Below are 13412 nucleotides of genomic sequence, written 5' to 3'. Positions count from 1 at the left end.
GGGATTTTCTTCAGCTCCGCTTATTCCCGATTATGTCTATCTTTTTAGTCAGCGTTTTGCCCTCCCTTTTGAGGAACGCCCGCTGCAATGTCACCAGTGTCTCCGTTATGGCCACTCCGTGCGCCATTGTCGTTCGTCAAGTCGTTGCTCCCGCTGTGGGGGCCCGCATGAGTTGGCTGGGTGCACGGCTCCCTTACGTTGTGTCCACTGTAATGGTGGTCACTCCGGCACCTTCCGTTCCTGTCCCGTTTTTCTGCGAGAAATGGACATCAAACGTATACAGTCTGAGCGCCGGGTTTCGTTCCCTGAGGCCCGGGCCCATGCATCGTATGCCTCGGTGGCCTCGTCCCGGCCGCCGGCTCCGTTACTCACTGCTACTGAATTTCCGGTTCTTCCGCCCGCCTCTGAACCCTTTGTGCCTTCTTCTATTTCTTCGGTCCCTGCACAGGTTTCTCCAGAGGCTTCTTCGGGAGCTGCCTCTATTCCTCCAGCTTTAATGTCGTCTCTTATTGCCTTTTTTGGGGCTGTTCTCGCGGGGACCGCCTCTTCGGCGGATCGTTCTTGGCATTCTTCGCACGTTGCTGCCTGTGCTGATAAGCATTTGCGCCCCTCTCCGTGGGGGACGCTTCTTTGGAAAGAACTAAATGCGGTTCTGTTTCCGATTGGTTCTTCCCCTGGTGGGTCGGCCGACGGTCTTTATGCTTGATAATGGTCCGCTCTTCCCTCTCTTTGTTGCAGTGGAATGTGGCGGGTGTTGGGACGCATTTTGGGGCATTGGCTAATCTTGTCCTGGAGGCTTTGCCTACTGTGGTGGGTCTCCAAGAGACTTGTCTTCACAGTGCATCTCGCTCGAACTTGAGATTTGGTGTCTATCACGTTTATCGACAGGATCGTCCGCAGCGGAGCCATGGTGGTGTGGCGCTACTGGTGAACTCTTCTTTCCCCCAGTATCGCTTGGCCTGCCCCGTCCTTCAGTCTTAGGAGGTGGTCGCAGTTCGGGTCCACTTTTCGTTTGGTTGGTGTACCTTCGTCAATATCTATAATCCCCAGGGTGCTGCTCCGGCCGCCGATTATGCGGCGCTGACTCCTCTTTTGACGGATACTTACTGTGTCTTTGGCGACTTTAACGCCCATAACTCTTTCTGGGGTGGTTCTCAGGATGATTTGGCGGGTCAACTTTTGATTGATTGGTATTTGGCTCAGGATACTATGGTGCTCCTTAATGACGGGTCTTCGACGCGTCTTGGTTACCATGGTCAACGAGATTCGGCCATTGATTTAACGTTTGTCAGTAGTGATCTCGCCCCGCGCTCGTCTTGGTCGCTCTTGCCCGCTTCGGGGAGTGACCATCTTCCTATCTGTACTGCTTTCGGCGAGGTTGATGCTCTCCCGTTGTCCACGCCTTTGCGTTGGGACTTTTCCCGGGCGGACTGGGTCACGTATCGTTCGCTCCTCCACGCAGTTGATTGGTCCCAGTTTTTGACTTTGCCGCCTGAACAGGCGGTTCATTGGTTTACTTGTACTCTGATTGGGATTGCGGAACAAGCCATTCCTCGTGGCGGGGGTGTTTCTCCGTCTGGCCGTCCTCGTCCTCCTCCTTGGTGGTCGACGACGTGTAAGCGGGCCCTTCGCTTGGCTGCGGCTGCTCGACGGCGCGCCTTCCGCTCTCGCCGGGACGCTGATTTCGTTTTGGCTCGCCGTTTGACGGCTTCCGCCAAGTGCCTTGTTCGTGAGGCTCGGCGTCGTAGTTGGCGTACGTTTTGTTCTTCTATCTCCAGTACCTCCCCTCTTCCCGTCCTTTGGAGTAGGGTTCGTTGGTTTAAGGGGGCCTCCGCGTCTCGGGCTTCTCTTCCTCCCCTTCTCCATGATGGTGTACGGGTTAGCTCCGCGGCTTCGGCTGCGGCCACTCTCGCTTCTCATTACTCTCAGACTGCTTCGGCGGTGGATCCTCGCCCGGCTCCTGTGGTTGCAGAGGGTGCTCCCCCGGAACGTTTGTTTAGCCCCTCGGAGTTTTCTGCTGCCCTTAGCCGTCTGAAGAATACGGCCCCGGGGGAGGATATGATAATGTCGTTGTTGCTTCGGAACCTCCCCGTGCAGGCGCAGGATGCCCTGCTTTCTCTTTATAACTTGTGCTGGAGTAAGGCCTATATGCCTTCTCGTTGGAAATCGGGGGTGGTGCTAGCATTCCTTAAACCGGGAAAGGATCCCAGCCTGCCGTCTTCCTATCGTCCGATTACCTTAATATCGGTCTTGGGCAAACTCTTTGAACACCTTATTAAGGCTCGTCTTGATTGGTATTTAGAGGCTCATGATAAACGTACGCCGTATCAGTCTGGTTTCAGGCGTGGTCGCCGGGGTATGGATAATGTTATGTATCTTTTTCATACTGCTCGTCACGCTGTCTCCCTTAAGGGTGCTTGTCAGGCCGTCTTTCTGGATATCAAGGATGCCTTTGGTAGTGTTCGGCATTCTCTTCTTTTGCTTAAGCTTTCGTCGTTGGGTCTCTCCGAACACTACCTTCGGTTTTTCGTTTCTTATTTGTCTGATCGGTCGTCTAGGGTCCGGGTGGGGGATAGTTTGTCCCCGGCCTATTCCGTCTCTCGTGGGGTTCCGCAGGTGGCGGTCCTTAGCCCTCTTCTTTTTAGTTTGCTCCAGGACGATCTTCCGGCGGCTCTTCCGGATGGTACTTGCCTTGCCATTTATGCGGATGATATCGTTTTGTTTCTGACTGGATTTTCCTTGTCGCTGTTGCGCCGCCACATGCAGGAAGCTCTGAATTGTGCGGTTTCGTATTTACATGCTTTTGGATTTTCTCTGTCGCCCGATAAATGTATCTGTCTGTGCTTCTCGAGGAAGCGTGATCTTTCTGAGGCGGGCCCTTTGTGCATTTCGGGTGCTGCCCTCCCTTTCCGGCCTACGTGCCGTTATTTGGGTGTCATCTTTGATAGTCGCCTCACATGGCGTCCTTATATTGACGATTTGCGTGTTCGCTGTTTGCAGCGTTTGTCTCTTCTTCGTACTATTGTGGGTTCCCATTGGGGTCCGGATCAGGTTACCTTGCGCCTATTTTATTCTGCTTTACTTCGCAGTCTCTTGGACTATGCGGCGGTGGCTTACCGCACGGCGGCGCTTTTTGTTCTCCGGCGTTTAGATGTGATCCCAAATGCCGCGCTGCGCCTGATCTTGGGTGCCCCTCGGTCGACGGCGATCTCGTCTCTGGAAATCGAGTCGTTTGTCCCTCCTTTATCTCTTCGCAGAGACTCTCTGTGTTTGCAATACGCTTTATATTGTCTTCGGGCTTCGCCTTCCTATCTGGCTCACGGTTGGTTTGGCGGGCACGATCTGTCTTACCTTTCTCTTCGGGGTACTGTTACTCATCTGGCGCAGAGCTGGGATTTGGTTGATCTGTTTGATAGTGTCATCTCGCAGCCTCTTAGCCCCTCTTGGCCGGTGGCTACCCCGTCTCCATTTATTCTGGATGTTCGGTGGTTGCCTGGGTCGAATTCCGATTATGCCGCTCACTCTATGGCTTCGGCTTTTTACTGTCACCTTGAGTCCCTTTCTTCCGAGTGGTGTCTTGTTTTTACTGATGGTTCGCTTGTACCGTCTTCTCTTTTTGGCGGGTTCGCCTTTGTCATTCCAAGTCTGGGGGTTCGCCGGAGTTTTCGGTGTCCTTCCACTTTGGCTATTTCTCGCATCGAGTTATGTGCCCTCTGTGAGGCGGTAACTTGGCTTCTCGCCCATGATATTTCTTCCGCGATTTTGTGTTCGGATTCTCTCTCCGCCTTATATGTTTTAGCGGACGGCTCGTCTCTGGATCCGTTGGTCCAGACCTTGTATGGGACGTTACTCTCTTCTCCTACTGCTCGTTTTCGTCTATTGTGGACACCCTCACATGTGGGTATCGTTCCCAATGAGCAGGTGGATGCCCTGGCCCGTGCGGCTTGCTCTACAGCAGTGGCTCCTTTCTATGTCCCGCCCCCGGATACTCTGACTATTCGGCGTCGGTGTTCTTCCACGCTCAACAGGCTTTGGCGGCGTGCCTGGGAAACTGCCCTGTCCGGCCGTTTTCTCTTCTCTCTGCAGGCTTTTCCGACCCGCCCTTTGTCTGGGACTGTCATTTGTCCCGGTCCCAAGAACGGCTGCTGTCATTGGCTCGGGTTGATCGTTTCCCAGTCCCGGCGGTGTTACATCGCTTTGGCTTGCGTTCTTCTCCCCTTTGCCCGTTATGTCGGATTGTAGGCGATTTGGCTCACTTTGTCTTGTTTTGCCCCAGTTCGGCGGTGGCCCGGACGGCGTTTTTTCACTCTTTGGTGGGGGTTGGTTTACCGGCCTCTTTTGGCGGTACTCTGCCCTCGTTGTTGTCTTTTTCTGCTCTTCCGGCCGGCTGTTCGCAGCCGGGGTATTTTCGACTGTTGTCGGGGTTCTTGCGTGCCCTGCAGCGGTTTTGAGTTTTTTGTTGCCTTGACTGTTTGTCCTCTTTATTTGTAGTGTTGGTGTCTAAGGCTTTTAGCCGACATCACTTTGCGTGTCACTCTCCAAAAAAAAAAAAAGTCGCGAAAATGGCCGAGGAAAGTGAAGTCTCCGTGCTTACCGACAAATCGGATCCTAAACTTCTACAAAATAAATGTAATAAAAAAAGATAAATATTCTGTCGGGTATAATGATAGGGAAATTGTTAAGGGAGACGGGATATAGGAGTGTGTGTGGTGTTAAATTTTCTTAATCCAATGTGAGGCTAGCGGCAGAGATTTACCGCGTCCAAGGCCTAATGTTTCAACTTCCATTATTAAAAATATTCCATTCACAAATAATTTTATTCCAAAACATTGTTAAATCGAAAATATCAAAGTCCAACTCTCGGAAACTAACCCAGTTCTTTTCTCCATAATAAATAAATTAAGCTAGGCCTTAATTCCTGGGTTCGTTGATCGCGAGCTAACCCAGCGAAGAAAATCGAAAAATTCGCGAATGAGAGCGAAATTGCGCCACGTGGCTACACCAAGCGCGCTGTATAAATTCATCCTTGGAAAACCTACTTACGGCTTGTTGAAGAAAACATAGTTCCCCCCCTGCATGACCACTTGCGTTGCCCTTTAAATTCGTTTAATTTTGAAACAAGCGCGTCTACGCGTAACCGATTGTAACACAGTGCCTGACTTTTTAAAACTTTGTTGTAGCCCTCGATGTGCCCCTGGGTTGTTACTTCCTGGTCTATGTAATTAACTAACCCATTTTTAAAATTACTTCGAGGAATGTATAACGACGGAACCTCTGTCTGAAAGTGTCTACTTAAATCCCCCGTTAAAACCCTGCTCCATAAAACAAAAGTAGGAAAATATTTTTTGCATATATTCGAAAAATCTAATACCGTAGCTAGAATTATCGACAATATCATTAGCTGTCACATGTTTCTGGACGTCAGCGAGTACAGTTTCTACAATTTGGTCACACATAACTTTGAAAATTTTATTACTTCCTCCCCCCTACCAAAATTCTTCTTCATTTTTCGAATAACGCGGTTTAGCGGTGTCACCGGCTTCAGCTACCACCTCTTCAGATTCAACGGTTAAATCGCTGCTTACGTAATCGGTAGGGGTGTGCAAAATATTTGTCAGACCAAATAATTTGATCGAATACCAAATCGAATTTTCGATTCGTCGAATCGAATAGCGCTTGGAAAAGTTCGCGAATAATCGAATTTTTTGATCAAATAGTCGAATATTCGAAAAGATAGGGAAAAAAGTATTTGGTATTTTCAAATAGTTTGCAAACTGGTCGAATAACCGCGGGTCTTTTTCTAATTAGTTGAGTTTCAAGGCCTTCCCAGGAGAGCGCAGTGAAATTTCCGAACTAGTCCTTATTTCTGGCACCTCTCTTTAGGCCGCAGCGCCAAGGAGCATATAAAGAGTAGCTTTCACGTCCATTATCCATACCGTTGGTATTAAAACTTCTTAGCAAGTCCAAAACAAAACTAAAAACCGGGAGGAAAGTTGAAGTAAGTGACTTTATGGATTTTTCTGTTTAGAATTTTTGAGTTAACTAAATTAATAATTATTAATTTAAAATTAATATAAATGCAATTTTTTTATTTGTAACTAAAGATCTTCTAATTTCGCTTTTTACATATATTTAAAAACTTGAAATTTTAATTAAGTGTTTGCAAACTATGAAGTATATATTTGATTTTAATTGTAGTTTGTAGTTACTAAAGGTTAAAAGTCGCTAGAATACTTGGCCCTGGAGTGGTACCTAGGCTATTAGCCTGGTTAATTACTATTATTATTATTATTTTGCCATGGTACCCAATTAAAATATGTATGATTAGTTGCACTATATTTTTACCTCTCCGAGGGGACGGGGTTATACAATCACCGTGTCTGTCTGTCCTGCGAACGCGTTATAATAATCTTATATTGAATTAAATATTTATAAATTATAATAATCTTATATTGAATTAAATATTTATAAATTATAATAATCTTATATTTAATTAAATATTTATAAATTATATTAATCTTATATTTAATTAAATATTTATAAGTTATATTAATTAAATATTCATAAGTTCTATTAATTAAATATTTATAAGTTATATTAATAAAATATTTAATTAAATATTTAAGTATTTTAATGTAAAATTTGATCGTGATCAGGAATTGAACTCGGGTCGCATTGTTACCATGCTGATAGTTCACCGCCGAGCCATTGAATTCCTTAGGGAAAATATTAAAGTAAAGGAACCATTATGATAAGGCGGGTTTTGTTACTAAACGGATGAATACAATATCTGTGGATATTTATTATTGAACTTTGATTTTTAATTTTTGTGAATTTCGTCGGGAATTGAACCGGGAGTTGTGGTTTTAGGACTTTGATTCGTTTCCGCTGTGTTATTGATTCATTTTACGATAAGATTTTACTATGAGTGTTAACACCAGTAGAGGGCGCAATTTGGTCATATTAATACATTTTGATATTCCGTAGGGTACACGAAGATACAATTATTATATGTAGACAAAACTAATGAGTTTTTTTATTATATTATAGAGTGTTTAAAATTTAAACGGATTTTTCATGCGTTTTTTATAGCATTTTTTAGATTTTAGACCAAAGTAGACGAATATTGGGATATATCGTAGGTTTCATAGGTTTTTGACCTACAAGATCGATTTCGACTATGGTGCTTTATCGTTCTGCGGCTTGTTCTCTTTTATATATAAAACAGTATCCCACGAACCCATGCACCGTCTCTGGGCCTCTAGGCCAAGAGGACATGTTGGATTTGTTACGCTCTCGAGCGCTTCGACGGCTGCTCTGCTCAGCGGTAAATGTAGTATCTGTCACGTTGCCAAACGCCTCCACAGCCGTTGTGTTAAAGATTACTTTTCTAAGTTAAGCCTATATCCGTTTACTATTGGGTAGATTTAGCTGGTTAGGTTAGGTTGGGATAGGTTAGGTTAGGTTAGGTTGGGGTAGCGCCACGCGCCCCCAGCCAATAAGGGTAACAATAGGTGTTTACAAAAAATATAACCTCTTCTAAGGGGGGTAAGAAAATGTTCGTCGACGTCACTAGAACGTCACAATTTCGGTCATGTGCGCCGAGCTATCGTCTGCTAATTCGTCTGTATTATATACTTCGGCGGCAAGTTCGGGCTAACCCGCGTTGAAAAGTAATGTAAACAGCCACTGTGATAAAGTTATGGTTATTTTCCTATAAACCAAAGCGTTAATGTGATAAATTAAAAGTAAAAATAAACGAATTGAAATCATGAATTCAGACCAATCAAGGTAGGTTTCAAATCTTATTTATTGAACTATCTAATGTTCTTCCCAATAATTACTCCCTTCAGTTAGCTTTGCAGTCTGTACTAATATTAAAAAATCAACTCTTTTCCAGACCAAGCACCAGTAAATGTGCTACCATTTCTACGACTAGTACAAAAGTTAACTTCAAACTTCCCAATGGAAATTGGACAAAACAGTTGCGTTATTTTCCCAGCCAGTTTAGTGAAGAGCGATTAAAAGTACATTTTACAAGAAACAAAGCCACTAAACATTTTCAAAATGGCTATCGTATGTTCAAAGCTGGCAAAGTTACCAGAATTCTTTTAAGCGCAAGTGATGAAAAAGCCAATGAAATTCCCGAATCAATTTACCTTAAATGTAAAGTGCAAGCTTCTTTCACTTAAGCAAGAAAGTACGATACTGCTGTAAAAATTAGTGCCGCATCTGGTTCAGTGGAGTTGGCGACATGCAACTGTAAAGCAGGCCAAGGTGGAGTCTGCATTCACGTATCTGCTTTACTTTGGCATATGCTAGACTGTCATCGGGAAAATCTTAAATTTATTCCGGATGACCAGGCCTGTACTCAAAAATCTAAAGAATGGGGTGTACCAAATTCCAAAGGGGCACTTGCAACAAAATATTTTGAAAACCTCAACTTTATTCGTCATAAACCTGAAAAGTCAAGTGAAGTTTTGAAAAAGAAAGCAGATAAACTTAGAAGCTACTCTTGTTTGAAGCATTTAGGGATGCCGGAAGACAATGAAGGTATGAAGGTTCGTATTGAAAGTCTTTCTAAGAAATTAAAAGTTGGGAAGATGAGTTTCTTCAGTAAAATATTGGAAGAAAATGAATTTAACCCAGAGCAAGTGGTAGACACTCCGAAACGTTTAGAATATAGTGATTTGATCACTGAAAATGACCGAATAAATTTACCCATCAAGATCTTTGATATACTGCTATGTAACGAGACAGTAGTAGAAATTATTGAAAATGCAATGTCTAAAGTTCCTCCCCATTTAAAAATTACTTTAGATGCTGCTCACACTCTTGAAAGACAAACAAAACAGCAGTCTAACTGCAATATGTGGAAAGCTGAAAAACTATCTCGTTTAACCAGCTCTAAATTTGGACAAATATTCAAACGAAAAAAAAGAAGTAACGGAACCATTTATCAAAACTATAATAATGGGAACTGATTTATCTCGAAATAAATACGTTCAAGAAGGTATTAATAATGAGGAAGCAGTTACTCGAAAGTATGAAGAGACAAATGGCTCATCTAAAACCTTCCGCATTGGTCTTTGCATTAATCCATCACTACCAATGTTGGGAACTTCACCGGATAGGTTGGTGTTTGATGGGTTGATTGGGGAATATGGACTGTTAGAAATCAAAACCTTATCAAAATGCAAAATGAACAAGATAGCAATCGAAGAAGCCATTTTAAAGAAAGAAGCAACAGTATCATTTTTAAAGTAAGATGAAAATGGCAAAATTTATTTTGATAAAAAGCACAATTATTTTTAACAAATACAAGGCCAGCTTGGTCTAACTGGACTGGCTTGGTGTGACCTTGTTGTTGATTACGGAGATGAATTTCCATTTACTGAACGAATAGAGTTTGATGCCGAACTTTTTAATAACAGCATGATTCCTAAGATTGTTAAATTTTATACAGATTATATAGTTCATCATCTAAAAAGTCAGGTCAATAATATTTTATCATCCAAATAGTCAGGTGAATAATATTTTCTCATCTAAATAGTCAGGCTAAAAACGAGTTTCTCATTTAAATATTAAGGTGAATATTGAATCTCCTAAAACCAAAAGTACAAAGTTAAAACATAAGTGAATAATATTTTTTTTAAATATCTAATAAAATTCCAGACACATTGTGAGATTTTAAATGATTTTAATATCAAAAAACTAGTTTGGAAGCATAATGTGATATCTGTATACTAATATACACAAGTATTGTATGTTTTCAAACTTTGTTACAAAATTAAAGGCTCATTAACTACACTTGGTCCCTTACTAATATCTAATAATGGCTCATTGCAGAAGTTAGTTAAAATGGCGCAAATATTCCATACCTTCTGAAGTTGTGCAGCCATACTATTGGGAAATACCATATTTAACAGATGATATTTTTTCAGACTTCTGATAACTCGCTCAACGTGGATTCGCACACTTGCAATATCTCTAGTGCGGTTTTCATCTTCTAATGAAAGTTGACTTTTATCACCTAAGAATGGTGGAATGTTCAATCCAATATTTTTTTCTTTTAAAAGCCCTTCGATCGTGAAACCACGGTCTGCCATCACACTATCAAATTCGTCCAATAAATCGACAATTTTACTTTGTGCAGTAATCTCCTGGTCTGACATTCTACCGGGAACAAGTTTGGACACGAAACTCACAAATCCATTTGGAGTTATGTCTATTAGACCTTTAGCTGTGCTGTGATGTTTGTATGATGACCAAGTATCACTTTGTGTGGTATAATCATGTGGAGTTTGTATGAACAGTTCTGAACAATCTATGATAACTCGAGTTGAAGGGTATAACTTTTTAAATTCTTCCGGCATGCTTTCATCTACGAGTTTACGTGATGGCCATATTTTTAGTTGCGACAATCTCTTATCCAGAAGGTCGAACCAAGTAATACACATATTTGAAACTGTTGACACGGATATTCCAAAGCGATAAGCAAGATCTTCTTCTAGTAATCCTACTTTGAGACGGCACAGCACCATAAATAGTTGATCCTTATAACTGAGCGAAACTGGCCGACCTTTATTCCTAGACTCTGTCCGGTCTGTCTTCCTTTCATACCCACCAATACCACTGTAATAAACTAGTTTGGGGAAATCAGGTTCAATATATTCATAAAGATTATCAAAATCTTCCATCGTATTAAAACCAGTATAAAAATGTAACATTGAAGGTTTTGTAATATGGGCCAATGAAAAGTGTTTCTGCTTTTCTAACACCCGAATCCTCTGACGTAAAGTGTTTTTCGCATTTTCAATTTCTTCCAAATTTTCTTTTAGTGCAGAGATTTCCAATTTTGCAAATGAAAGGTCCCTTTCACAAAGCGTTAACTCTTTAATTTTTTCTCCATCTCCCACTTTTTCTTCTTAAGTTTAGTATTTTCTTCTGTTACTTTTCTAAGCGTACCAACCATACCAACTAGCATTTCAATAGTTTTCCACTGATTAGCTATCGTCTCGGAGAGTTCATCAAAATCTTGGTTTAGGCTGTACGAATGTTCTGCTAAAAATATAAACAAATCATAAATAAATTGCATACATTCAACATTCGTAGTTAAAATGTTACCATTGGTTTTCTGATCAGAATTTCCTATTATGATTCGTGGCACATTTTGGCATCCACCTGTTGGAAGAAATATTACAGGTTCTTCTAACTTTTGTTCATTCGGTAAACTGACAAAGTTTGCAATGTCGCAGAAGTTTTCATCTTCTAATGGAGAATCCTTAGGGTACATTTTGTGATAAAAAAAGCGTGGTATATCTTGTGCAGGAGTTCTTCTTCCATTGATATTGAAATGATATCCACACACAGCCTGATTTTTGGAGCCAATAATTCTTCTTACAGGAGTGCTCCAAGGACTCCTTTTAGTAAAGCTGTCGCAATCTGTAGTATTTTCAGTTATAGCACTAATCCACTTTTGACGAAGAATATCATCCCGTGGGAAAGGACTGAACGTAACTTTTGGATGGCTATAAGTAGACGTTTTACAATTTGGAACGCAACACCTACGGCCACCTTCTTTTTTCTTTGAAGAAGATATCCCTAAGTAAAAGCAGCACCACACTAACTGAACAAATAAGACAAAAAAATTGAAAACACTTTTTAATAAACTTCGTACGAAAAGTTAACAAACGAGTTAAGTAATTGTAATATGATTTATGTACATAAGAATATACAACTATGAACAAATATTTACAACTATTTATAAGAAGAATAGGCATTCCTCTAAGGAAGAACCTGGCGGAAAAGTGTTCAGCACCGAAGCTGCATTCCCTCGTTGGACCGCGATCGCGATGCGTTGCAGCAGGTATTCTGGCGAACGCGGTTCTCCCGTTACTTCCCGAATCCTTCGGCCTATGGCATGGACCAAGGACAAACCTTCGCGCCCGAACGACCCGAGAGTCTCAATAGCCACAGCCTTAAACACGAAACGATTCTCTAGGCCCGAGTACTTTTCGCGCTTCTTCCTTTCAGCCTGGGTAGCGGCCCAGAGAGGGGCTGATGAAGATGAGGACAAATACGAAGGCGCTAGAGGGTCTGTGCAGGTGAAATCCCACACCAACGATTTTCCGCCGGACCATGGAACAAGGGACATTCCGTCTGGGCGTTTTCCGTCATCGCGGGACAACCCAGGTGGCTCGAGAACAGACGGTACACCTGCAGATACTAAGGCGCGTCGCAGGATGTCGTTGACGGCACCGTGTCGGGAGAGCCGGCCGGAGCTTTTCTTGCAACTCAGTCTGTGGGTGCCCCAGGAATCAACCATGATTCCGCAGTTGCAAGAGTGCGTAACACAGATGCGGGCGCCTAACCGAAGGCCGATGGCAATACTAAAAGAGTCATCGTCTAAATGGGTGCCCAAGGACGGCGATGGAAGGGCGTTTAGCCATGCACCAGACTCTTTGGTAATTACCGATATAAGCCGGGCTTTTTCACGATCGGTGGAAGCGCCTTCTGACAAAAGCAATAGAGATTTGTCATTGATCGGGGCGTCCCACGTGTGCTGATGTTTCCAATGGTCCGGGGACGGTAGGGGCACCTCCGTGCGAAGTTCCCATTGATGTGAGGCTTCTCGAAATACCGGATCTTCGGAGACGGGTATGTAGTCGGGTAGAATATCGCCGACCAGGCTAGCTACGCTAGAAACCGACGATAGAAAAGCCGGAAGAGCCAGTTTGGAGGCATGGCGGATTCCGAGACCACCCTTGGCCACGGGAAGTGATGATTGTACCCATGGACCCTCGTCCATTAGCGTGTTGGTTACATCTTGAAGCGCCCCACGTAGAGTATCATCGAATGAGGTAAGACCCTCTTCGTCACGCCACACCGGGCCGGGCCGCTACGTAGAAGGTAAGAGAGCTTCGGAATAGCCAAGGAATTTTTCAATAGGAAAAAGCCATGATGCGCAGAAACTTGTTCAAGGTTCCCAGACATGATCTTTAGAGCTTTGATTTTACTAGTTAGGCAGTCAGATATAGCTTCGTCTGAGAGAGGTGCGCCCAGAAGGACGTAGTTAGATCTTTCAACAATTTTGATCCCAGGGGCTGCCACGTCGAACATAGATGTGAAATAGCTGTCATCAAAATCTCCCGGATTTAGAATGAGGAGCTCGCACTTTGCTGGATTGAGTTCTAAGCCGATGTCTGCGGAGAGTTCCTGCAATAGGAGTAGATCTTGAAGGACAACCTCAGGCTTGTCGCCCAGCGACGAATCGTCCAGATACCAAATATTGAGCTCTGAAACCATCCGGGATGCCACCTTTTGAACAATGAGACAGAAGAGAGCTGGGCCTAATGGGTCCCCCTGTTGAACGCCGCGCTCAGAGGAGATAAGGGATTCCCCATAGACGA

The 13412-nt window shown here is 43.3% G+C and overlaps 1 protein-coding gene across 1 annotated transcript; it reads right to left on the bottom strand.

Moving 5' to 3' along the window:
- Nucleotides 1-9782: 9782 nt before the first annotated feature.
- LOC149933689 (uncharacterized) lies at nucleotides 9783-10700 on the bottom strand. The gene has a single exon (XM_090157381.1). It carries the CDS (start codon nucleotides 10698-10700, stop codon nucleotides 9783-9785), a length of 918 nt encoding a protein of 305 aa, XP_090013507.1.
- Nucleotides 10701-13412: the final 2712 nt, after the last annotated feature.

Source organism: Leiobunum rupestre, chromosome 8, assembly GCF_980474605.1.
Source record: "Leiobunum rupestre chromosome 8, qqLeiRupe1.1.hap1, whole genome shotgun sequence".
NCBI lineage: Eukaryota > Metazoa > Arthropoda > Arachnida > Opiliones > Sclerosomatidae > Leiobunum > Leiobunum rupestre.
Note: the sequence above shows the minus strand (reverse complement) of the source record. Positions and strands in the feature narration are given on the sequence as shown.

Coding starts and splice junctions, on each gene's coding strand:
- LOC149933689 (XM_090157381.1), bottom strand. CDS start 10,700: ATGGAAGATTTTGATAATCTTTATGAATATATTGAACCTGATTTCCCC.